Raw genomic sequence first — 26,008 nt, 5'->3', positions numbered from 1 at the left:
AGCAGATCAAAACATAATGCCAGTTCACAGTCCACACCTTCTGCAGCAGATCAAAACATAATGCCAGTTCACAGTCCACACCTTCTGCAGCAGATCAAAACATAATGCCAGTTCACAGTCCACACCTTCTGCAGCAGATCAAAACATAATGCCAGTTCACAGTCCACACCTTCTGCAGCAGATCAAAACACAATGCCAGTTCACAGTCCACACCTTCTGCAGCAGATCACAACATAATGCCAGTTCACAGTCCACACCTTCTGCAGCAGATCAAAACACAATGCCAGTTCACAGTCCACACCTTCTGCAGCAGATCAAAACATAATGCCAGTTCACAGTCCACACCTTCTGCAGCAGATCAAAACATAATGCCAGTTCACAGTCCACACCTTCTGCAGCAGATCAAAACATAATGCCAGTTCACAGTCCACACCTTCTGCAGCAGATCAAAACATAATGCCAGTTCACAGTCCGCACCTTCTGCAGCAGATCAAAGCCAAAGTGATGCTAAAGCAGTATGTTGAGCATTAGTAGTAGAAGGAAGGAAGAAGTCAAACACCTTTTGCAAGCCCTCCTGCGTGCCTTCCTGCGTGCGGCCTACCACTTCGTGGGTGTCAATAGTGGAGCCGGGTGTGGTGGCGGCGGTGCTGACTGTGGTGCTGGGAGCCGTGCCAGAGGAGCTGACCGAGTCGATCTCTCCGGCCACATCGTGGATCTCCCGGGCGAGGATGGCCAGGTCCTTGGTTAGGTCTTGACTGATCCTACGCACACAGGGAAATAACCAGTCAGGCTGCTGGAACACTTCTCTAAATCACTACACACACAGATATCTCACAAGGATACAGTATTACCTAAGACTACTCATTAGATATTGAGGAACTTCTGTATGTCAGCCTCAACAAAAAGCACTTAGCCTACTGTATAATCAATTGACACAGCACATAGAACCATTCTAAAGATTGAAAATTGTCTAACCTCCATCTAGAGGCCGAAGTGAATTGACAATATTCACTTGTAAACGACAATATCCTACACAAGCATTGTATGCAGGGAACCTGAACTAAAAAAATGTTTACACGAAGAGATACTTGTGATAACATAACGTTATCTTCCATTACTTTCAATCTCCTTGTCTGATGCAGGTCCTTTCTTTTGTAAGACATTCCTTGTGCTTGCTCTGAGGCAGTATGAATCTGTCCTTTTCTCACTGCTGTCTGCCCAGTTCAGTCTCCCTGATCCAAATCCAATCAGTTTTCCACTTCAATTTTTGTGTGGAAACAACGTTCATTCAACCAGTTTTTGCCCAGTGGGATGGTTCTATCTCATGACCATCATACTATGTGAAAGTCCCCGCTGAGTCGGGAACCATTTATTACAGCTTGACAAAACAGAGCACCTCAGAGTGGACTAACTAAAGATCACAATTGTTTAATGAGATTGAAAACACTAACCTATTCCTGGGGATGCCCAATCTCCAGATCATATTTACCACCTGTGCCATGTCCATGAGGCATATAAACTGAGCTTAGATGAGTACCTGGCAATCTCCTCGCTGTGAGCGGTCCAGTCCTTGACGTACTCCTCCTGTTGTTCTCTCATGCGGTGTTTCAGGACCACGCCTCCAGGGCCAACCTGACCAGAGTTAAGGATGCCGGTGGAGCCCCCGAGTCTGGTACCCCTCAGGACCGGGTGTGGGCGCAGGGGGCGCCCGGGTTTGGGGGAGTTCCTGTTGGAGCCAAACTCCTCCTCGGAGGTGGATCCATACTCTGGGGGCAATCGTCTCCACCTGTTAGAGGCTAAGGTCAGGGAGAAAGATACAACACAATTATCCCTTGATAACTGTATTTGAGTTTATTTCAGTTATTCAAAAAGCAGCGGATACGCACATTGTCTAAAGCATTCTATCTTAAATCAAGCCAAGCAGACTTCTGTAACTCTGATCTCTACACAAATCATGACAAGATAGATGTGGTTTTAACAGTGGCACATAATGATCTCTACACAAATCATGACAAGATAGCCTGACGTGAGGCTGGTGGAGATGGATGTGGCTCTAACAGTACCACGTAATCAGTGAAGGTATACAGTACCACGTAATCAGTGAAGGTATACAGTACCACGTAATCAGTGAAGGTATACAGTACCACGTAATCAGTGAAGGTATACAGTACCACGTAATCAGTGAAGGTATACAGTACCACGTAATCAGTGAAGGTATACAGTACCACGTAATCAGTGAAGGTATACAGTACCACGTAATCAGTGAAGGTATACAGTACCACGTAATCAGTGAAGGTATACAGTACCACGTAATCAGTGAAGGTATACAGTACCACGTAATCAGTGAAGGTATACAGTACCACGTAATCAGTGAAGGTATACAGTACCACGTAATCAGTGAAGGTATACAGTACCACATAATCAGTGAAGGTATACAGTACCACGTAATCAGTGAAGGTATACAGTACCACGTAATCAGTGAAGGGATACAGTACCACGTAATCAGTGAAGGTATACAGTACCACGTAATCAGTGAAGGTATACAGTACCACGTAATCAGTGAAGGTATACAGTACCACGTAATCAGTGAAGGTATACAGTACCACGTAATCAGTGAAGGTATACAGTACCACGTAATCAGTGAAGGTATACAGTACCACGTAATCAGTGAAGGTATACAGTACCACGTAATCAGTGAAGGTATACAGTACCACGTAATCAGTGAAGGTATACAGTACCACGTAATCAGTGAAGGTATACAGTACCACGTAATCAGTGAAGGTATACAGTACCACGTAATCAGTGAAGGTATACAGTACCACGTAATCAGTGAAGGTATACAGTACCACGTAATCAGTGAAGGTATACCACTTGCTCTGTTCCTCTAGCTGGTCACAATTCAAATACATCATAATAGTGAGTCTTGTAATCCTATGTAGGCCTGAATCCAGTGCTTCACTGTGTCTGTTTCCTGTTTCCAGTGACTACTCCTCTTTTAGAAGGTGAGGTCACTGCCACTCATGGTTGATCAAGCCTCTAAAAGTCTAAGTCATGGGGTGGGGGGGTATTAAGCTAACATATATAATTGTTTTAATTTGGTCATACAATGGATCATTTAGCCATTTCATTTTAAATTTTAGGACCCCTTTAGGTATCAAAATACTTATTTTATACAATTTTTAAATTGGCCTTTACTACCATAGCCCACATTGAATAACACATTCATTTAGAAATGTCTGTCCTATATCTAGGAGATATAAGAAAGAGCAGGAAAAACATTTGGGGACATGTATTTCACCCCTTATTTATGTTGTAAAAGTCCCGTGACACTTGTGAAGGTCGTAGAGCAAAACGGAGAACACCATCGTGTCCGTAATAGTTTGTAAGCTAAACCATTCAGGCGCTACAGACATTTTTGCAAGATGACCATTTTTTCATGATGTCTCATGGTCTGACAAACACCGCTGTAGCTCGGCCACCTTCCACCGCAGATGCGGAAGTCTGACATAGGCAGATGCGGTGGTCTGAGACAGCTTAAACTGATAGATTTTTATGGGAATTTGTTATATTAAGTTACTTAGATTGATGCACCGATGAGTCAGTAGACTCCGGCGATAGCTGACGCCCATAAAGCTGATGTTTTTCTGTTTTGGCGGTGTCGGAAGCGTAACTGTGTTGGCGCTGTCAAATCAGTCAGCAGCTGCTCTTGCTGCCATTGTCAGGAAGCCACACCCATCCCACTCCCGTTAGAGGTTCAGAGGGAGAAAGTGTAGGATATATAGAAATAATGATGCTGAAATCATGAGGGTTTCTACCCTCCTCTTTACATTCCAGTATTCAAACTTGTAAATGAGGCTGCATGGGATTTCTCTTAATGTGACTCCATGCAGTCAATGGCAACGTCCGCTTGAGGTATAATGCCAGGAGCTGCGTGTGGATTTGATAACTCTAACGCAGTTCCACCTCCAACACCACCAGAACAACCGCTATGCGGATGTCAGCTAGAATCTAAACCTCTTGTTTCAGTTGATGGGTGTGGATCTGATAGAATCTAAGCCTCTTGTTTTAGTTGAAGGGTGTGGATCTGATAGAATCTAAGCCTCTTGTTTTAGTTGAAGGGTGTGGATCTGATAGAATCTAAGCCTCTTGTTTTAGTTGAAAGGTGTGGATCTGATAGAATCTAAGCCTCTTGTTTTAGTTGAAGGGTGTGGATCTGATAGAATCTAAGCCTCTTGTTTTAGTTGAAAGGTGTGGATCTGATAGAATCTAAGCCTCTTGTTTTAGTTGAAAGGTGTGGATCTGATAGAATCTAAGCCTCTTGTTTTAGTTGAAAGGTGTGGATCTGATAGAATCTAAGCCTCTTGTTTCAGTTGAAGGGTGTGGATCTGATAGAATCTAAGCCTCTTGTTTTAGTTGAAAGGTGTGGATCTGATAGAATCTAAGCCTCTTGTTTTAGTTGAAGGGTGTGGATCTGATAGAATCTAAGCCTCTTGTTTTAGTTGAAAGGTGTGGATCTGATAGAATCTAAACCTCTTGTTTTAGTTGAAAGGTGTGGATCTGATAGAATCTAAGCCTCTTGTTTTAGTTGAAAGGTGTGGATCTGATAGAATCTAAGCCTCTTGTTTTAGTTGAAAGGTGTGGATCTGATAGAATCTAAGCCTCTTGTTTTAGTTGAAAGGTGTGGATCTGATAGAATCTAAGCCTCTTGTTTCAGTTGAAGGGTGTGGATCTGATATAATCTAAGCCTCTTGTTTCAGTTGAAGGGTGTGGATCTGATAGAATCTAAGCCTCTTGTTTTAGTTGAAAGGTGTGGATCTGATAGAATCTAAGCCTCTTGTTTCAGTTGAAGGGTGTGGATCTGATAGAATCTAAGCCTCTTGTTTTAGTTGAAAGGTGTGGATCTGATAGAATCTAAGCCTCTTGTTTCAGTTGAAGGGTGTGGATCTGATAGAATCTAAGCCTCTTGTTTTAGTTGAAGGGTGTGGATCTGATATAATCTAAGCCTCTTGTTTCAGTTGAAGGGTGTGGATCTGATAGAATCTAAGCCTCTTGTTTCAGTTGAAGGGTGTGGATCTGATATAATCTAAGCCTGTCGTTTCAGTTTGAAGTTTTCTATTTACATAACGATGAAAATAATGTAATTGAAGCAATTTCGAGGCTGTATCTAGAATGAAAGTCTATCATTTGCAGAGCTTGTGTTAATAATGTCATTATTAGGAACAATGACAAACACCAGTTAAAAAGGCAGACTGATTCCCGTCAGCTGACACACAACAAAAGCATCAAATGAGGGCGCCCCATCACCCAAGCATCAAACAAGAAGGTATGGATATCTTGGAGGACATAAGCTATTAAGCTATTGTTTCTCACAATGTCACATCTACGCAAAATGTGTAATGTACAGTATTGACCAAATGCTCTCTAAAGATTTAAAATATATCAATTGGATTCACTGTAGTAACATCTTAACTACATGACAAGTTCTAATATGCTATGGTAATGTCTTAAATAACCATTTCCACTAGGGGGGGTACAGCCCCTAAACAACAGAGCCCAGTGCTGATCACAACATTGCTTATGTCTTGCATCAGCAATGAGGCTAGGTTCCCTCAGTGACAATTGTCTTAATCTATTTGGCTCTGTATCGCCAATTAAGATACACTAAAAGATCAGTCAGCTTTGGCCGATAACATTGTCACTTCTAGCCAATTTGACACTTGTGCCCATAGTATTTAGACCAGGGCTCTCGAACCCTGTTCCTGGAGCCACCCTCCTGTAGGTTTACACCAGGGCTCTCCAACCCTGTTCCTGGAGCCACCCTCCTGTAGGTTTACACCAGGGCTCTCCAACCCTGTTCCTGGAGCCACCCTCCTGTAGGTTTACACCAGGGCTCTCCAACCCTGTTCCTGGAGCCACCCTCCTGTAGGTTTACATCAGGGCTCTCCAACCCTGTTCCTGGCGAGCTACCCTCCTGTAGGTTTTCGCTCCAACCCGAGTTGTAACTAACCTGGTTCAGCTTAACAAGCAGCTAATTATTAGAACCAGGTGAGCAAGATTAGAGTTGGAGTGAAACCCTACAGGACGGTAACTCTCCAGGAACAGGGTTGGAGTGAAACCCTACAGGACAGTATCTCTCCAGAAACAGGGTTGGAGTGAAACCCTACAGGACGGTATCTCTCCAGGAACAGGGTTGGAGTGAAACCCTACAGGACGGTAACTCTCCAGGAACAGGGTTGGAGTGAAACCCTACAGGACGGTATGTCTCCAGAAACAGGGTTGGAGTGAAACCCTACAGGACGGTATCTCTCCAGGAACAGGGTTGGAGTGAAACCCTACAGGACGGTATCTCTCCAGGAACAGGGTTGGAGTGAAACCCTACAGGACGGTAACTCTCCAGGAACAGGGTTGGAGTGAAACCCTACAGGACGGTATGTCTCCAGAAACAGGGTTGGAGTGAAACCCTACAGGACGGTATCTCTCCAGGAACAGGGTTGGAGTGAAACCCTACAGGACGGTAACTCTCCAGGAACAGGGTTGGAGTGAAACCCTACAGGACGGTATCTCTCCAGGAACAGGGTTGGAGTGAAACCCTACAGGACGGTATCTCTCCAGGAACAGGGTTGGAGTGAAACCCTACAGGACGGTATCTCTCCAGGAACAGGGTTGGAGTGAAACCCTACAGGATGGTATCTCTCCAGGAACAGGGTTGGAGTGAAACCCTACAGGACGGTATCTCTCCAGGAACAGGGTTGGAGTGAAACCCTACAGGACGGTATCTCTCCAGGAACAGGGTTGGAGTGAAACCCTACAGGATGGTATCTCTCCAGAAACAGGGTTGGAGTGAAACCCTACAGGACGGTATGTCTCCAGAAACAGGGTTGGAGTGAAACCCTACAGGACGGTATCTCTCCAGGAACAGGGTTGGAGTGAAACCCTACAGGACGGTATCTCTCCAGAAACAGGGTTGGAGTGAAACCCTACAGGACGGTAACTCTCCAGGAACAGGGTTGGAGTGAAACCCTACAGGACGGTATGTCTCCAGAAACAGGGTTGGAGTGAAACCCTACAGGACGGTATGTCTCCAGAAACAGGGTTGAAGTGAAACCCTACAGGACGGTATGTCTCCAGAAACAGGGTTGGAGTGAAACCCTACAGGACGGTATGTCTCCAGGAACAGGGTTGGAGTGAAACCCTACAGGACGGTATCTCTCCAAGAACAGGGTTGGAGTGAAACCCTACAGGACGGTATCTCTCCAGGAACAGGGTTGGAGTGAAACCCTACAGGACGGTATCTCTCCAGGAACAGGGTTGGAGTGAAACCCTACAGGACGGTATGTCTCCAGAAACAGGGTTGGAGTGAAACCCTACAGGACGGTATCTCTCCAGGAACAGGGTTGGAGTGAAACCCTACAGGACGGTATGTCTCCAGAAACAGGGTTGGAGTGAAACCCTACAGGACGGTATCTCTCCAGGAACAGGGTTGGAGTGAAACCCTACAGGACGGTATCTCTCCAGGAACAGGGTTGGAGTGAAACCCTACAGGACGGTATGTCTCCAGAAACAGGGTTGGAGTGAAACCCTACAGGACGGTATCTCTCCAGGAACAGGGTTGGAGTGAAACCCTACAGGACGGTATGTCTCCAGAAACAGGGTTGGAGTGAAACCCTACAGGACGGTATGTCTCCAGAAACAGGGTTGGAGTGAAACCCTACAGGACGGTATGTCTCCAGAAACAGGGTTGGAGTGAAACCCTACAGGACGGTATCTCTCCAAGAACAAGGCACACACTAAACACCACCACACCACACACCACACACAATAAACACCACCACACACACGCTAAGCACCACCACACACACACACACGTGCTAAACACCACCACACACGCTAACCACCACCACACCACTACACACGCTAAACACCACCACACCACTACACACGCTAAACACCACCACACACCAAACACCACCGCACACTAAACACCCCCCCCCAGGACACACATTATACACCACCACACACCCCACACACTAAACACCAACACACACACTAAATACCACCACACCACACACACTAAACACCACCACACACCAAACACACTAACCACCACAAACACTAAACACCACACACACTAAACACCACCACACACACACACTAAACACCACCACACACCAAACACACTAACCACCACCACACACTAAATACCAACACACACACTAATCACCACCACACACCAAACACACTAACCACCACCACACACTACAAACACTAAACACCACCACACCCACTAAACACCACCACACCAAACACCACGCACACACACACACTAAACACCACCACACACACACACTATACACCACCACACACACACAACACCACCACAAACACACACACTAAACACCACCACACACACCGCACACACACTAAACACCACACACACACACTAAACACCACCACACACACACTAAACACCACACCGCACACACACTAAACACCACCACACACACTAAACACCACCACACCCACACACTAAACATCACCACACCCACACACTAAACACTAAACATCACCACACCCACACACACAAAACACCACCACACACACACACACAAAACACCACCACACACACACACAAAACACCACCACACACACACACAAAACACCACCACACACACAAAACACCACCACACACACACACTAAACACCACCACACACACACACACAAAACACCACCACACACACACACTAAACACCACCACACACACACACTAAACACCACCACACACACTAAAAACCACCACACACACACACACACTAAACACCACCACACAACACATACGTGGACAGGAACAAATACTGACCACAACACACACATGGACAATGACAAACACTGACAAAGACAGGACAGGAAAAAGGGCAAGCCTATCCAAGAATCACAATGATGTAAAAGAGGAACAATTCTAAACATTCCTTCACACCACATTATTTTCATGATTTTATATTTTTTATTTCACCTTTATTTAACCACGTAGGCTAGTTGAGAACAAGTTCTCATTTACAACTGCGACCTGGCCAAGATAAAGCAAAGCAGTGCGACACAAACATCAACAGAGTTAGTTACACACGGAATAAACTAACATACAGTCAATAACACAGTAGAAAAAGTCTAGTGTGTGCAAATGAGGTAAGATAAGGGAGTTAAGGCAATAAATAGGTTATAGTTGCGAAATAACTACAATTTAGCAATTAAACACTGGAGTGATAGATGTGCGGAAGATGAATGTGCAAGTAGAGATACTGGGGTGCAAAGGAGCAAACATAAATAAATAACAGTATGGGGATGAGGTAGTTGGATGGGCTATTTACAAGACGGGCTATGTACAGGTGCAGTGATCTGGGAGCTGTTATGACAGCTGGTGCTTAAAGTTAATGAGGGAGATATGAGTCTCCAGCTTCAGTGATTTTTGCAATTAGTTCCAGTCATTGGCAGCAGAGAACTGGAACAAAAGGCGGCCAAAGGAGGAATTCGTTTTGGGGGTGACCAGTGAAATATACCTGTTGGAGCACGTGCTACGGGTGGGTGCTGCTATGGTGACCAGTGAGCTGAGATAAGGCGGTGCTTTACCTAGCAAAGACTTATAGATGACCTGGAGCTAGTGGGTTTGGCGATGAATATGAAGCAAGAGCCAGCCAACGAGAGCATACAGGTCGCAGTGTTGGGTAGTGTATGGGTTTTTGGTGACAAAACTGTGATAGACGGCATCCAATTTGCTGAGTAGAGTGTTGGAGGCTATTTTGTAGAACAGTTTACAGTCTAACCAGACACCTAGGTATTTGTCCACATATTCTAAGTCAGAACTGTCCAGAGTAGTGATGCTGGACGGACAGGCAGGTGCTGGTAGCGATCAATTGAAGAGCATGCATTTAGCTTTACTTGCATTTAAGAGCCGTTGGAGGCCACGGAAGGAGAGTTGTATGGCATTGAAGCTCATCTGGAGGATAGTTCATACAGTGCCCAAAGAAGGGCCAGAAGTATACAGAATGCTATCGTCTGCGTAGAGGTGGATCAGAGAATCACCAGCAGCAAGAGCGACATCATTGATGTATACAGATAAGAGAGTCGGCCCGAGAACTGAACCTTGTGGCACCCCCATGGAGACTATAAACTATCAAAATAAAGAAAGTCGCACACTCCATGTATAATCTCCCAGCAATTTAATGGGTATTTACCAACGTTTCGGCATCACTGTGCCTTCCTCAGGGTAATGTCATGAATACTTGCACCAGGTGCTTGCACTGTGTGTCTACATAACCTGGTTTAAGTATTCATGACATTACCCTGAGAAAGGCACAGTGATGCCGAAACGTTGAAAAATACCCACTACATTTCTGGGAGATTATACATGGAGTGTGCGACTTTATTTTGATAGTTTATAGTTTATTCACCGTTAGTCAGCACCTCCACACAAACTATTATTCTGGGTGTGCACCATCTCATGTTTTTTAACCCCCATAGAGACTTCTAGAGGTCCGGACAACAGGCCCTCCGATTTGACACACTTAACTCTGTCTGAGAAGTAGTTGTTGAACCAGGCGAGGCAGTCATTTGAGAAACCAAGGCTGTTGAATCTGCCGATAAGAATGTGGGGATTGACAGAGTCGAAAGCCTTGGCCAGGTCTATGAATACAGCTGCACAGTGCTGTCTCTTATCGATGGCAGTTCTGATATCATGTAGGACCTTGAACGTGGCAGAGGTGCACCCGTGACCAGCTCGGAAAACAGATTGCATAGCGGAGAAGGTACGGTGGGATGGAGGGTGTGGGGGATTTGGAAACAACGGGATGAAAAAAACACAGTTGACTTGCTCTTTAAATGTTTACATTAAATAATAAAATACTGAGTGTTTCAATCTGTCCTTTATTTTCTGAGTGAACCTATCAGAGATGAGAGCATGATCTGACCTGAGGGAGTGCTGTGGATGGAGGAGCTGATTCTGGACTTGGCTTCGGTCAGCTTGGACACACTGTTGGCCCTCATGCGAGGAGCCAGTTTGTTGTCGGTGGGGGAGCGGAGGCCCAGGCGCAGTATGGTCTCTGCAGACAGGCGAGGGGAGGAGGTGCTGCTCCTACCTACTGTACACTCTGAGTCACTACGGGCCGAGATGGAGCCCAGCCGTGTCCTCCTGGGCTGGGCCAACATGTCCAGCCGCGAGGGCCCTTTACGACCAGATGGAGGCTTGGATGTAGAACTGGTGGTGGACACCTCGGAGGCCACAGACATCCTGTCTGCATCGGCCTGGTCCGTGTCGGATGTGTCCCCCAGCCGGGCCCGGCGGAGCAAGGAGGTTCTGGTAGGCCGTGGCTGGGGCAGAGAGGCCTGTTTCCCCAGGGAGGAAGCTGTGGCGGCCTGGAGAGTCTTACTAGACTTACTGGAGCTGGTCTTGCAGCTGGATTTGGCTTCCAGTTTGGAATGTAGCAGGTCATCCGTAGAGGTGAAGTGGCCGCGGCCGTACGTGCGACTATGCAAACTCTCCTGGTCAGAGGAAAGAATGTCGGAGATGGGGAAGGACGAGGTCTGGTCGTCATCTGTGAGATCCTGGGAGGGTTGGCGTGCCCGCGAGGAGGCAGGTTGGACGGAGCGGCGGACATCTGGCCGGCTGGGATCAGTTCTGGTCTTGGTCTTTCTCTCCAAGCGCTCGCGAGCGTTGGTGCTGGCAGCGGTTTTGGAGGTTGAGCCCAGGTTGCTCTTCTCCTTGTACAGGCTGCTGAGGGAGCGGCGTTTCTGGTGAGTTGGTTTCTTCTCTCCCTCCCCTGCCGCCTGGTTGTAGGTGCTGGCCGTGTCCACGTCTGACTCAGGGGAGAAGAAGCCTGCACGGTTGGCTCTGTCCAGCTTGTTCTCAGCCCTCAGCTTGGCCTCCAGGAAGGCCATGACAGCCTCTGTGTCCTTCAGCAGGGTGGCTGTGTCCATGCTGCCCACAGAGTCACTGCGCTCGCTGCCCAGGACACCGGCATCACCTTTGATCCGAGGGATCAGCTCGATGGGCACCACACCACTGGGCTTCTCAATGGTGAAGCTGCCCTGACGGACTAGAGACTTGCCCCCTGACTTCCCCCCCCTGTCCCCTCCTCCTTTGCTGTAGTGCTGAATCCTATCCTCCGCCCGCCTCCTCCTCTCCTCGGACCTCTTCTCACTGCTGCTCATAGGTCTGAGAGAGGGCTTGGAGGAGGCCTGTAGTGGGGCCTTGGTCTGGTTCATCATATCCCCCTCCTCTATGGAGGTAAAACACGCCCTGTCTCCTTCATTCTCCACCTGCCTCTCCTTTTCCTGGGGCTCCGTATCCTGTTTCTCCCCGATCTCTGAGCGATGCAGGCCCAGGCCGCACAAGCTCTTCCCAGGCTTGGCCCGGGGGTCGTCGATGGGGAGCTGTGGGAGGGTCCTGCGTTTACGCTCGGTGAGACTGGAGGTGGCAGAGCTGGTGCTTCGGATGGAAACGGCCAACTCAAAGGCATCCACTTCTGGAAGAAAAAAACAAATAGTAAAGCTACATTTCTTAATCAAATTAAATAAATGTTGCTCAACCATAGTAATTTGGTGCCATTATGTGATGAAAATACACCTTATTTAAGACAGATGCAGATTGACATTAGCCTGATTTTGGTAAATATAGGAGCCCTACTGTACCTCTCTGCTGATGGACGAAGGCAGATGACTCAGCACCAGACCCCTCTGGGTCGGTTCTGGTGTGGTTTGCAGCTGGACTGGTCCACTGAGACACCCAGTGACTACTGCCCACTGCCACCGAGTCCTCAGACATACTCTGACAGGAGAGAAGAGAGCGCAGACACAGTTAGCCTCTTGTCAGACTCGTGGCATTCCACTCCATTTAGAGAAACAGCGGTTGTGGGAAAAGACTACAGTTAACCTAATAAATCAACCGGATCCCTGCTACTGGCCACCTAGAGCTGGAGGAAGTACTCACATGTAGCGGAGGACACAGAAGACAACTCTGCTGCCATTCATTCACCTCTGAGGGGTCTTATGTTTAAGTGATGAGCCTGAAGAGTTATCATACTCATTACGTATTAGCCGCTTCATATTTAAAACCAAGCATGGTGTAGAATAGAGGACCCAGAGTAGCCAAGGGAGGTGATAGGTGGGAATGAAGAACCATGATTGTAGAAAACAATACTTAAATTTATTACAGATACTGGATTTCAGAATAAATGGCTTGTCTCACACAGTTGTCCATAGCAGCAACATTCAGGATACGAAATCTCACAAAAATGATGGCGTTTCTAAAGCTCAGCCCCTTAATAGGGTTCCTACTTCAGCTTAGACTGGGCTTAAATGCTAAACAGTATACCTAGGGATTACCCCTTTTCCAGCTCTAAACAGAGCAACGCTCTCATTACTGGGACTAAAGAGAGTCTATCAGAACAGCCTAAATCAACTGCCTGTACAAACAGGCCGCAACAAACAAACTGCTATGGAGCACATTATAAAATGGTGTTCAACCCTGAGCTGAGAGAAAAGGACAGCATGTATCCCTTCACTACTCAGCCCCACCAACACTTATTAACCAATGAGAATGAGCATTTCATTTGAAGAACTTTACTTGTTAAATTAGACCAGGTAGCACTTTGGGAAACATTATTTAAGTTAATTGCATGAATTAGTTTAAATGACCATATTTAGTCATGTCCACTTCAGTTTAAAAGAGAGAGCTAAATCAAATTGAACATGATTAGAAATACTACTGTGGGAGAAAGGATGAATGTGTCACTGTCTGTCCATGTGTCACTGTCTGTCACCTCAAATGCCCTGTCTTAAGTCAGTTAGGATCACCACTTTATTTTAAGCATGTGAAATGTCAGACTAATAGTAGAGAGAATGATTTATTTCACCTTTTATTTCTTTCATCACATTCCCAGTGGTTTACATAAACTCAAAAAGTGCAATCTTTGTCCCCATGTGCAGTTGCAAACTGTAGTCTGGCTTTTTTATGGCGGTTTGGGCAGTGGCTTCTTCCTGCTGAGCAGCCTTTCAGGTTATGTTGATATAGGACTAGTTTTATTGTGGAGATAGATACTTTTGTACCGGTTTCCTCCAGCATCTTCACAAGGTCCTTTGCTGTTGTTATGGGATTGATTTGCAATTTCTGCACCAAAGTACGTTCATCTCCAGGAGACAAAACACGTCACCTTTCTGAGCGGTATGATGGCTAAGTGGTCCCATGGTGTTTATACTTGTGTACTAATGTTTGTACAGATGAATGCGGTACCTTCAGGCGTTTGGAAATTGCTCCCAAGGATGAACCAGAGTTGTGGAGGTCTACAATTTTTTTCCCGAGGTCTTGCCTGATTTCTTTTGATTATCCCATGATGTCAAGCAAAGAGGCACTGAGTTTGAAGGTAGGCCTTGAAATACATCCACAGGTACACCTCCAAATGACTAAAATTATGTCAATTAGCCTATCAGAAGCTTCTAAAGTTGTGACATCATTTTCTGGAATTTTCCAAGCTGTTTAAAGGCACAGTCAACTTAGTGTATGTAAACTTCTGACCCATGGAATTGTGATACATTGAATTATAAGTGAAATAATCTGTCTATAAACAATTGTTGGAAAAATTACTTGTCTCATGCACAAAGTAGATGTCCTAACTGACTTGCCAAAACTATAGTTTGTTAACAAGAAATGTGTGAAGTGCTTGAAAAACGAGTTTTAATGACTCCAACCTAAGTGTATGTAAACTTCCAATATGCAATATGAATGACAGTCATCCAATATGCTGTAATAGAAATATGTTCATAAAAAATGTTCATTAAATCAGATTGACGATTGTAGACTATACTAGACTATTGTAGACTATACTAGACTATTGTGGACTATACTAAACTGTTGTAGACTATCCTAGCATATTGTAGACTATACTATATTGTTGTGGACTATACTAGACTATTGTAGACCACACTAGACTATACTAGACTGTTGTAGCCTATACCAGACTATTGTAGACTATTGTAGACTATACTCGACTATTGTGGACTATTGTAGACCATACTAGACTATTGTGGACTATACTAGACTGTTGTAGCCTATACTAGACTATTGTAGACCATACTAGACTATTGTAGACCATACTAGACTGTTGTGGAATACACTAGACTGTTGTGGAATACACTAGACTGTTGTGGAATACACTAGACTGTTGTAGACCATCCTAGACTATTGTGGACTATATACAGTCTCCTTGCTCCCTTTGTGGCTTGTATGGAACTTGCCTGGAGGGGACAGAGCATCATTTCTCATCTCTCTATGAACTAGGTCACAGACTGAGTGGCCTACTCTGTGAATAACAAGGACGCGGGGAGTGCCTTGCTGACACACAACACGACATACTCCCCTTCCAATAGAGTAATGCAATCTGGAGCTCTTGCTTTGTAATTAATTTGATCCCCATGTTGTTGCAGGACATTTTGTGTATGTTATTCGCATTTTAAAAAGGATTCTAAAGTTTGTAATTTCCACTAACATTTCTGACTTCATTTGCACCAACTAAAATGTATCAATGGCTACAAAAATGTCCATTCATTATAATCCACACAATAATTCACATTTCCTGTTGCTGCAGGATTCTTTTCCGCCTGTGAGAAATGGATCATCTGTAAATATACTGAACAAAAATGTAAATGCAACATGTAAAGTGTTGGTCCCATGTTTCATGAGCTAAAATAAAAAGCAAAAAAGCTTATTTCTCTCAAAGTTTGTGCACAAATGTGTTTACATCCCTGTTAGTGAGCATTTCTCCTTTGCCAAAATAATCCATCCACCTAACAGGTGTAGCATATCAAGAAGCAGATTAAACAGCATGGTCATTAACGTATGTAGTTCTGTCCTTGAGCCGTTCTTGTCTAATGATGTTCTGTATTATGTTTCATGTTTCGTGGGGACCCCAGGAAAAGTAGCTGCTTCTTTTGCAACAGCCTTTTGGGGATCCTAATAAAATACAACCCCCCAAAAAAAAAAAACACAGGTGCAACTTGTGCTGGGGATAATAAAAGGCCACTCTAAAGTGTTCAGTTCTGTCACACAACACAACGGCACAGATTTCTCTGATGTCCATCAGCCACTACTTTGGCTACAATAGCTATTTTGCCAATTGGCCTGGACACCTTTTACAGCCGACACGGAGCCCTGCCGATCCATCATGACTGGTCTACCGACGTAATCGTCCGAGAGGGCTTCAACAGACTATTCCATCGCGACGTCCCCCTAAGGCCCTTCTGCTAGACCCGGCCCGCTAGCTGTCTGAATCGCCGTGCCTCCAGCTTGCTTAACTACACACTGGACCCTATGATCACTTGGCTAAGCATGCCTCTCCCTAATGTCAATATGCATTGCCCATTGCTGTTTTGGTTAGTGATTATTGTCTTATTTCACTGTAGAGCCTCCAGCCCAATATGCCTTAACTAGCATTTTGTTCCAACTTCAACACATGTGGTGACCTTGCCTGGTTTAAATGGTGTCTCTAGAGACAAAACCTCTCTCATTGTCACTCAATGCCTAGGTTTCTCTCCACTCTGCTCTTTTCAACCTGGATTTCAGCGATCACTGCCTCATTGCCTGCGTCCGTAACGGGTCCGCGGTCAACCGACCAACCCTCCTCACTGTCAAACGCTCCTTAAAACACTTCAGTGAGCAGACCTTTCTAATCGACCTGGCCAGAGAATCCTGGAAGGATGTCAAGGATCTCATTCCATAGAGGATGCCTGGTTATTCTTTAAAAGTGCTTTCCTCACCATCTTAAAAAAACATGCCCCATTCAAAAAATGTAGAACCAGGAACAGATGTAGCCCTTGGTTCACTCCAGACCTGACTGCTCTTGACCAGCACAAAAACATCCTGTGGCGTACCGCATTAGCATCGAATAGCCCCGTTTTCAGGGAATAGCACATTTTCAAGGAAGTTAGGAACTAATATACACAGGCAGTTAAGAAAGCAAAGGCTAGCTTTTCAAACAGAAATTTGCATCCTGTAGCACAAACTCCAAAATGTTATGGGACACCTCCTCCCAGCTGCCCACTGCACTGAGGCTAGGAAACACTGTCGCCACAAATAAATCCACGATAGTTGATAATTTCAGTAAGCATTTTTCTACGGCTGGCAAAGCTTTCCACCTGGCTACCCCTACCCCGGTCAACAGCTCTGCACCCCCCACAGCCTCCCCATTTCTCATTCACCCAAATCCAGATAGCTGATGTTCTGAAAGAGCTGCAAAATCTGGACCCCTACAAATTAGCTGGGCTAGACAATCTGGACCCTCTCTTTCTAAAATTATCCACCGCAATTTTCGCAACCCCTATTACTAGCCTGTTCAACCTCTCTTTTGATATGATATTTGTATCGTTTGAGATCCCTCAAGATTGGAAAGCTGCTGTGGTCATCCCCCTCTTCAAAGAGGGAGACACCTTAGATCCAAACTGTTACAGACCTATATCTATCCTACCCTGCCTTTCAAAAGGTCTTCGAAAGCCAAATTAACAAACAGATCATCGACCATTTTGAATCCCACCGTACCTTCTCCACTTTGCAATCTGTTTTCCGAGCTGGTCATGGGTGCACCTCAGCCACGCTCAAGGTCCTTAACAATATCATAACCGCCATCGAAAAAAATCCAATGCAGCTGTATTCATCGACCTGGGCAAGGCTTTCGACTCTATCAATCACCACATTCTTATCAGCAGACTCAACAGCCTCGGTTTCTCAAATGACTGCCTCACCTGATTCACCAACGACTTCTCAGATAGAGTTCTGTGTCAAATCCTGTTGCCCGGACCTCTGGCAGTCTCTATGGCGGTGCCACAGGGTTCAATTCTCGGGCCAACTCTTTTCTCTGTATACATCAGATATATATACCTCTACGCAGACGACACCATTCTGTATACTTCTGGCCCTTCTTTGGACACGGTGTTAACTAACCTCCAGATGAGCTTCAATGCCATACAACTCTCCTTCTGTGGCCTCCAACTGCTCTTAAATGCAAGTAAAACTAAATTCATGCTCTTCAACCGATCGCTGCCCGCACCTGCCCGCCTGTCTAGCATCACTACTCTGGACAGTTCTGACTTAGAATATGTGGACAACTACAAATACCTAGGTGTCTGGTTAGACTGTAAACTCTCCTTCCAGACTCACATTAAGCATCTCCAATCCAAAATTAAATCTAGAATCGGCTTCTTACTTTGCAATAAAGCATCCTGCACTCATGCTGCCAAAAACGGACTATCCTACCGATCCTTGACTTTGGCAATGTCATTTACAAAATAGCCTCCAACACTCTACTTAGCTACTTCCGAGAATCTCCCTTCTAGAAATCTTTTCATTCAGCATGAGAAAGCACGCAGGCAGCTGTTACATGAGCAAATAATGGAGAGAGCTCAATTGTGAGCCTCAAAATGCCATTTGGAGCCCGTTAGATTTGCTCTCCAGCTGCGATCAGACTGAGCACTACGCTCTTAGAAAAAAGGCTTCCAAAAGGGTTCTTTGGCTGTCCCCCCACAGCGCCATCAGTTTTGTCACTGAAGCCCCATATACTACCCACCACTGCGACCTGTATGCTCTCGTTGGCTGGCCCTCGCTTCATATTCGCCGCCAATTCACTGGCTCCAGGTCATCTATAAGTCTTTGCTAGGTAAAGCCCCGCCTTATCTCAGCTCACTCTGCCAATGACTGGAACGAATTGCAAAAACCACTGAAGCTGGATATCTACCTCACTAACTTTAAGCATTAGCTGTCAGAGCAGCTTACGGATCATTGCACTTGTACATAGCCCATCTGTTAATAGCCCACCCAACTACCTCATGCCCATATTGTTATTTTTTTGTTTTCTTGATGCTTTGCACCACGGTATCTCTATTTGCACATTCATCTTCTGCACATCTATCACTCCAGTGTTTAATTGCTAAATTGTAATTCCTTCGCCACAAAGGCCTATTTATTGCCTTACCTCCCTAATCTTACCTAATTTGCACAGACTGTATATAGACTTTTCTATTGTGTTACTGACTGTATGTTTGTTTATTCCATGTGTAACTCTGTGTTGTTGTTTGTGTCGCAGTTGTAAATGGGAACTTGTTCTCAACTGGCCTACCTGGTTAAATAAAATGTTTAAAAAATGTCTGCGCCCCTGCCCAGTCATGTGAAATCCATAGATTAGGGCCTAATGAATGTATTTACATTGACTGATTTCCTTCTATGAACTGTAACTCAGTATAATCTTGGAAATGTTTTGCATGTTGCGTTTATATTTTGGCTCTGTCATGAGGAAATCAGCACTAGCGTTGTTAACTTTTTGTGATCTTTGCCTCTCATTCCTGCCCACTGGGCACAGACATCAATTCACTGTCTATTCATATCAAACTATTTGTCACATGCGCCGAATACAACAGGTGAAGACCTTACAGTGAAATGCTTACCTATAAGCCCTTAACCAAAATGCATTTTCATTGAAATTACGTGGAAGCAATGTTGAGTCAACCAGTGTGTGTGTAGTGGGTGGTTTGTGCATCACTCTCCTCAGAAAACTAAAACAAAGGAGTTCTACTTGAAAATAAATGGTATTTTGGCATATTAACACTCAAGGGAAGAGACAGCGAGTGACTCAACCCAAGTATGTCAGGGCCATAATAATGAATGTTAGTGAGGGATACATTTCAAGCATCACATCACTGAATGAGATAGATGCCATCAGGTGTTGGTAGCCTGGCAGGCTATGATGACTAAAAGCCGTGAGAGATTGGGTGCAATCATTTTTGTCACTATGGAAGGGGTGTTTTACCTCGGATGGAAGGCAGCTTGGTTTCACCGTTTCTCCCATCTCTGTGGTCTTCCTCTCCTTCTTCCCCCCTCCTCCTTGTTGTAGTTCTACTGGTCCTGAGACAGACAGATCCTGGTTCTGCTCCATCCCGAACACCTGAGTATTAAGGTAATAAAGAGCTCCATGACTTTCCATTGTAGTCTACTCTACTCAATAGATAAAGGTGGCTGATATTGGACCAACATGAGGGCCAGAGACAATTAAAGCACAGCCCCATACATCCACACAAGGCCAGTGCCATGGTAACAGCACTAGAAAGAACACACATTACAGCCTGGTAAAAAGAGCAGTGTGCCAATTAGTGTCAGCTAATTATAGGAATCACCATAATCACACTTCTAGTTTAGAGAAGACTACCCAGTCCATGCTCTGAATAAAACTGACAACCAATTATTTTATTTAACTAGGCAAGTCAGTTAAGAACAAACTCTTATTTACAGTGACGGCCTAGGAACAGTGGGTTAACTGCCTTGTTCAGGGGCAGAACAACAGACTTTTACCTTGTCAGGTCAGGGATTCAATCTAGCAACCTTTCGGTTAGTGGCCCAATGCTCTAACCACTAGGCTACCTGCCACCAATGCCATCCCCCAACCCACTCCCCTCTTCATCCATTCCCCAAATACCATATTTTATGTCACATATACATGTTTAATGAGTGAATAAAGTACATATCAGGACAACATGTTTAAACCAAGTTTATTTGGGGTAATCTTAAGCCGCAGCAGTAAACTCTCCTCTACTTCCGAGAATCTCCCTTCTAGAAATCTTTTCATTCAGCATGAGAAAGCACGCAGGCAGCTGTTACATGAGCAAATAATGGAGAGAGCTCAATTGTGAGCCTCAAAAATGCCATTTGGAGCCTGTTAGATTTGCTCTACAGCTGCGATCAGACTGAGCACTACACTCTTAGAAAAAAGGCTTCCAAAAGGGTTCTTTGGCTGTCCCCCCTTTTGATTCCAGGTAGAACCCTTTTGGGATTTATGTAGTACCCTCTGTGGAAAGGGTTCTACATGTAACCCAAAAGGGTTCTTCAAAGGGGTACAGTCCCAAAATGTTTTGCATGTCAGCAATCAAGTTTTCAAGATATTGGACTTTCAAAAAGCTAATTGCAACTTGCCACATAACCATGACACAAAATGAACCATATGATGAAAAACGCGTGATGATGTGGCAAGTTATAATTAACTTTTTGAAAGTCATATATCTTGACAAGTTGATTGCTGACATGCAAAACATTTTGGTAATGTATCAGCAGTGGACTAATGAAAAAAATACTAAAATATAGTTTTTGAGTGGATTATTCCTTTAAAGGATTTATGTGGTTTTAATCGTGTTTTTTTATGATGGCAGCTGTTACACTGGATTGGGCCAGACAAGTTACACACTACACTCTTAGAAAAACGGGTTCCAAAAGAGTTCTTTGATTGTACGATAGCCCTTTTTGGTTCCATGTAGAACCCTCTGTGGAAAGGGTTCTACATGGAACCCTTTTGGGTTCTACCTGGAACCAAAAAGGGTTCTTCAAAGGGTTCTTCTATGGGGACAGCTGAAGAAACCTTTAAGGTTCTAGATAGCACCTTTTTTTCTAAGAGTGTATGATAGCCCACTCTCTTAATGTGTATGGCTGTTCATATGAGCTAATCCTAATAAGAACAGAGAGACTTGAGGGAAATAGACCTCCATCTCAGGGCGAGATGTACCATTTCCTAATACTAACAGTGACATTTCTTTATAGCTATACTATTGAAAATTAGAGTATTAGTGAAAGATCAAGAACTTCACTGCACCAAAGTTTGAAAGGAATCTTAGATTACATATTGTACAAGGTAAATATTTTAAATAGTCTCGTAATGACCACATGAAGTACATTACTAAATGAAATCCAATTTCCCTTTACCCATGGGTCACAGAGGACTAGAGGACTTAGTCAAATGCTTCTCATTCGAAAAATAGCAATGTAATAGATCAATGTGACGACAGGTCATTACAGCTCAAAAGCTCAGCATGCTTAGTGGACGTTATTTATGGAGGATATTTCAGAAAACTATAGACAAATAGCATGCCCTTTGAATGGACGTTATTTATGGAGGATATTTCAGAAAACTATAGACAAATAGCATGCCCTTTGAATGCCCCGTTCAACAAAGTTAATTCAATTATGTTATTTCAAGACACGGAGAACTTGGTCATTCTTACTTTCAAACCAAGTCAAATTTCCTACATGCAATTCAGATAATATAAAATGACATTTGTATTCCTTACGATTTTCACAGCAACCCAACCCACAATGATATATCCTTGAGCGGAGTGTGAATATACATCAGAAAGCTGACCATACCTTGTCTATCATGCGCCTGGCCTCCTCCTCCTCAGGGTTGCGGTTCTCCAACTCGATGGTGTAGGTTCCCTTATCACTCTGGTCATCCTCCTGCTCCCTGTCCCTGTCCCCCTGAGACCGAGGGGTCCTCAGACCCTCCTCACTGGGGCTGGGCTCAGTGGTCTGGTGGCCTGTACTGACCGAGCTCCTCCCTATGCTCTGGTCCTCAGACCTCTGCTTCATCAGAACTCGGGCGGCAGTGGGGGCTCCTGCTATCAGGGCCGCTGATAACGGGGCCTTACTGAAGTCTGTGGTCATGGTGGAAGGGGCCTTAGAGTGGGAGGGGGGGGTGGGGCAAAGAGCCTCCCTGGCCGCACCCCCAAGCAGCGGTGCAGTCTGGGAGAAGGAGTAGGAGCGTCGCTTGCGGGGGTTGTCATCGTTGTAGAATTCGATCATGAAGGTAGTCCTGTTGCCGGTAGTCCGACCCCACTGACCTCCCTGTCCTCCCTGCGCCGACCTCAGCCTCTCCTCCAGAGCCAGCCTCCGGCTGCCGAAGCGCAGGCCAATCCCGTTCTCAGAGTCACTCTGGGTACCGTCCTCATGCTTGCTGCCTGGGAGAAGCAAGACAGGAGGAGAGCACAGACCCATAACATCTAACCTCTGACCTTTCAACTGCTAATCATGACCTAGAGAAAGGACATAGTCCTCTATGATGGAATCTAATGTCTCCAGACTTCACCCAGCCACAGTACTACTAGCCCTGCCTCCCTGTGGGCAGAGGGGGAGAGGGGGAGAGGGGAGGGGGTTGGAGGGTTGAGCTGGAGCAGGAAGGGAAGAGGGAGGGAAAGCGGGGGCTCAGGAAGTAGCATGCAGTCAGACGTGACAGTGGTGGGTTCAGAGACAGAATATTACCAGGCCACTCTGGAAACAGAGGCCTTTCATGCAGCAGCAGACAAACAATCTGTTAGGAGCCTCACAATGCTGCGTGTCTCTGAGTGACTAGAGGTGACTGGCCCCGGCCACAACACCGCCGGCCCCACATGAGTCAGACTGCATCTCCTCCACTCCACCTCATCACACACAGCACACATCAAGCAAAAACAAAACAGTTAAATCTACTACACAGTACAGAAACAATCAACACAGTTAACCCTACAACACAGTACAGAGACAATCAACGTGGTTAACTCATCAATCCACACAAAATACCCCATAATGACAAAGAAAAAACAGTATTTTTAAAAACTGAAATATAAAATGTATATAGGTATTCAGACCCTTTACACAATACTTTGTTGAATCATCTTTGGCAGAGATTACGGGTTCAAGTCGGGGCTCTAGCTGTGCGACTCAAGGACATATAGAGACTTGTCCCGAAGCCACCCCTGCGTTGTCTTGGCTATGTGCTTAGGGTTGCTGTCCTGTTGGAAGGTGAACCTTCGCACCAGTCTGAGGTCCTGAGCATTCTGGAGCAGGATTCCTCTGTACTTTGCTCCATTCATCTTTCCCTCCGTTCATCCCCACAGCATGATGCTGCCACCAGCATGCTTCATCGTAGGGATGATGCCTGGTTTCCTCCAGACGTTCAATCTTGGTTTCATCAGACCAGAGAACCTTGCTTTTGTATGCCTTTTACTGAGGAGTGGCTTCCATCTGGCCACTCTACCATAAAGGCCTGATTGGTGGTGTTGCATAGATGGTTGTTCTTCTGGAAGGTTCTAACATCTCCACAAAGGAACCATCGGGTTCTTGGTCACCTCCCTAACCAAGGCCCTTCTCCTCCGATTACTCAGTTTGGCTGTGCGGCCAGCTCTAGGAAGAGTCTTGGTGGTTCCAAACTTCTTCTATTGAAGAATGATGGAGGCCACTGTGTTCTTGGGGACCTTCAATGTTTTGGTACACTTCCCCAGATCTGTGCCTTGACACATTCCTGTCTCGGAGCTCTATGGACAAGACTTCATGGCTTGGTCAATGATCAATGGAAACAGGATGCACCTGAGTTAAATTTTGAGTCTCAGAGCAAGGGGTCTGAATACTTTAGTAAATATGGTATTTCTGTTTTTATTTTTAAATAGATTAGGAAATATTTCTAAAAACCTGTTTTCGCTTCATCATTATGGGGTATTGTGTGTAGATTGATGATTTATTTTTATTCATTTCAGAATAAGGCTGTAACGTAACAAAATGTGGCAAAAGTCAAAGAATTTGAATACTTTCAGGATGCACTATATATATTTCTTTATTGTTTTCCCCTAACCCTACCACCCCTCCCCTAAATTGTAGTAAACTAATGGACAACAATACTTAGGCTTCTACTTCCAGCTTATACATACTATATACAATTTTATGACAAGAAAGAAAGTGAAATATAATATAAAATATTGGAAGGTGAACAGCCAACAAAACAACAATTAACCATAGTACACAGCACAGCAGTGCAAACACTAACACACAGACAAATGTCAAATCTCCATCACAGTTTTAAAACACACAACATTCACAACATAACATATTGTTAACCTTCTACAGGTTAACAGAGACTAAAACCACCAAAACGTAACAGATTAACCTGTTAACCTGTTCATTTACGTCACAAACAACAAAGTTAACCCTCTCCAGCCATTGTATTTCTGAGACCCACCTGAGAACATGAATATTAACACTCAGCAGCTTCACGCTCGTCTTGCTTTCCCGTCCGCACACATGACTGGGGCTGATGACTGCACTGAGCACCACTGAGCACGCCTCACACACACACAGCTCTCTGTCCCTGGGGCTGATGACTGCACTGAGCACCACTGAGCACGCCTCACACACACACAGCTCTCTGTCCCTGGGGCTGATGACTGCACTGAGCACCACTGAGCATGCCTCACACACAGCTCTCTGTCCCTGGGCTGATGACTGCACTGAGCTCCACTGAACATGCCTCACACAAACATAACACCTCCAAAGCTCACAGTCCTGACCGCCTGCAGCATGAGAACTCCAACCACAACACCGACCCCTGTTTCTTCCTCCCCTCGATCCCGCAGCTAGACCCACAATAGCCTCTGGAAGGTACAGCTTCAGAATACACCCCATAAATCAAGTACAGGAGAAACGCCTCAAAGCACAGCAGCCAAACATTGTATTTAGTTATTTATTTTACTAGGCAAGTCAGTTAAGAACAAATTCTTATTTTCAATGGAACAGTGGGTTACAGTGGGTTAACTGCCTGTTCAGGGGCAGAATGACAGATTTGTACCTTGTCAGCTCGGGGATTTGAACTTGCAACCTTTCGTTTACTAGTCCAACGCTCTAGGCTACCCTAGGCTACCCTGTCGCCCCAATACAGTATGCACTGTAGCACTCAGCAGCTCAGCCTCTGACTTCACTTTTGTACGTGCTATGTGCTTCATAAATCTCCATTTATACCACTCTGTCTGCACCCCACCCCCAGGCACAGCTATCATTCAGCAGAAATTAGCAGCCATTTAATTAGCCAGCTACAAAGAGTAGCTAGCACCCAGCCCACACTCTCTATTGAGTCCTGTCAAACAGCGTCCCACAAAAGGCCCAGACATGGTCATGAAGATGCAGACAGAGATAGTGGCAAGACTCCAATTAAAATATGAAACAACTAAAGCACTATGTGGATGAATCATTAAGGAGATGGTATGGATGTGGCTTGGCTCCTTGGTGTACAGCAGAAAATGAGTCCTGTATGCAGGAAGAATGGAGAATGGGTGAGGCAGGCAGAAAGGCAGGTGGCCTACTGTGCCATCCATGCTAAGCTCAGTCAATGGGTGTCAGAGCTGGGAGATGGCTGGGGG

General features: G+C 45.2%; 1 protein-coding gene across 2 annotated transcripts in view; it reads right to left on the bottom strand.

The window, feature by feature from the left end:
• The window catches only part of LOC112260028 (centrosomal protein of 170 kDa), a 100,682-nt gene that overhangs the window by 6,301 nt on the left and 68,373 nt on the right, over positions 1 to 26,008 (bottom strand). For both annotated transcript variants that reach the window (XM_042327304.1, XM_042327301.1), the window contains 6 exons: positions 22,215 to 22,804; positions 19,837 to 19,971; positions 12,680 to 12,815; positions 10,960 to 12,513; positions 1,538 to 1,796; positions 560 to 761 (listed from right to left, as the gene is read on the bottom strand). In XM_042327304.1, coding sequence (XP_042183238.1) covers positions 560 to 761; positions 1,538 to 1,796; positions 10,960 to 12,513; positions 12,680 to 12,815; positions 19,837 to 19,971; positions 22,215 to 22,804 — 2,876 coding nt within the window. The remainder of the gene's footprint in view (positions 1 to 559; positions 762 to 1,537; positions 1,797 to 10,959; positions 12,514 to 12,679; positions 12,816 to 19,836; positions 19,972 to 22,214; positions 22,805 to 26,008) is intronic.

Source organism: Oncorhynchus tshawytscha, linkage group LG01, assembly GCF_018296145.1.
Source record: "Oncorhynchus tshawytscha isolate Ot180627B linkage group LG01, Otsh_v2.0, whole genome shotgun sequence".
NCBI classification, from domain to species: domain Eukaryota; kingdom Metazoa; phylum Chordata; class Actinopteri; order Salmoniformes; family Salmonidae; genus Oncorhynchus; species Oncorhynchus tshawytscha.
The sequence above is the reverse complement of the archived record's forward strand: the minus strand, read 5'-3'. Positions and strand labels throughout refer to the sequence as shown.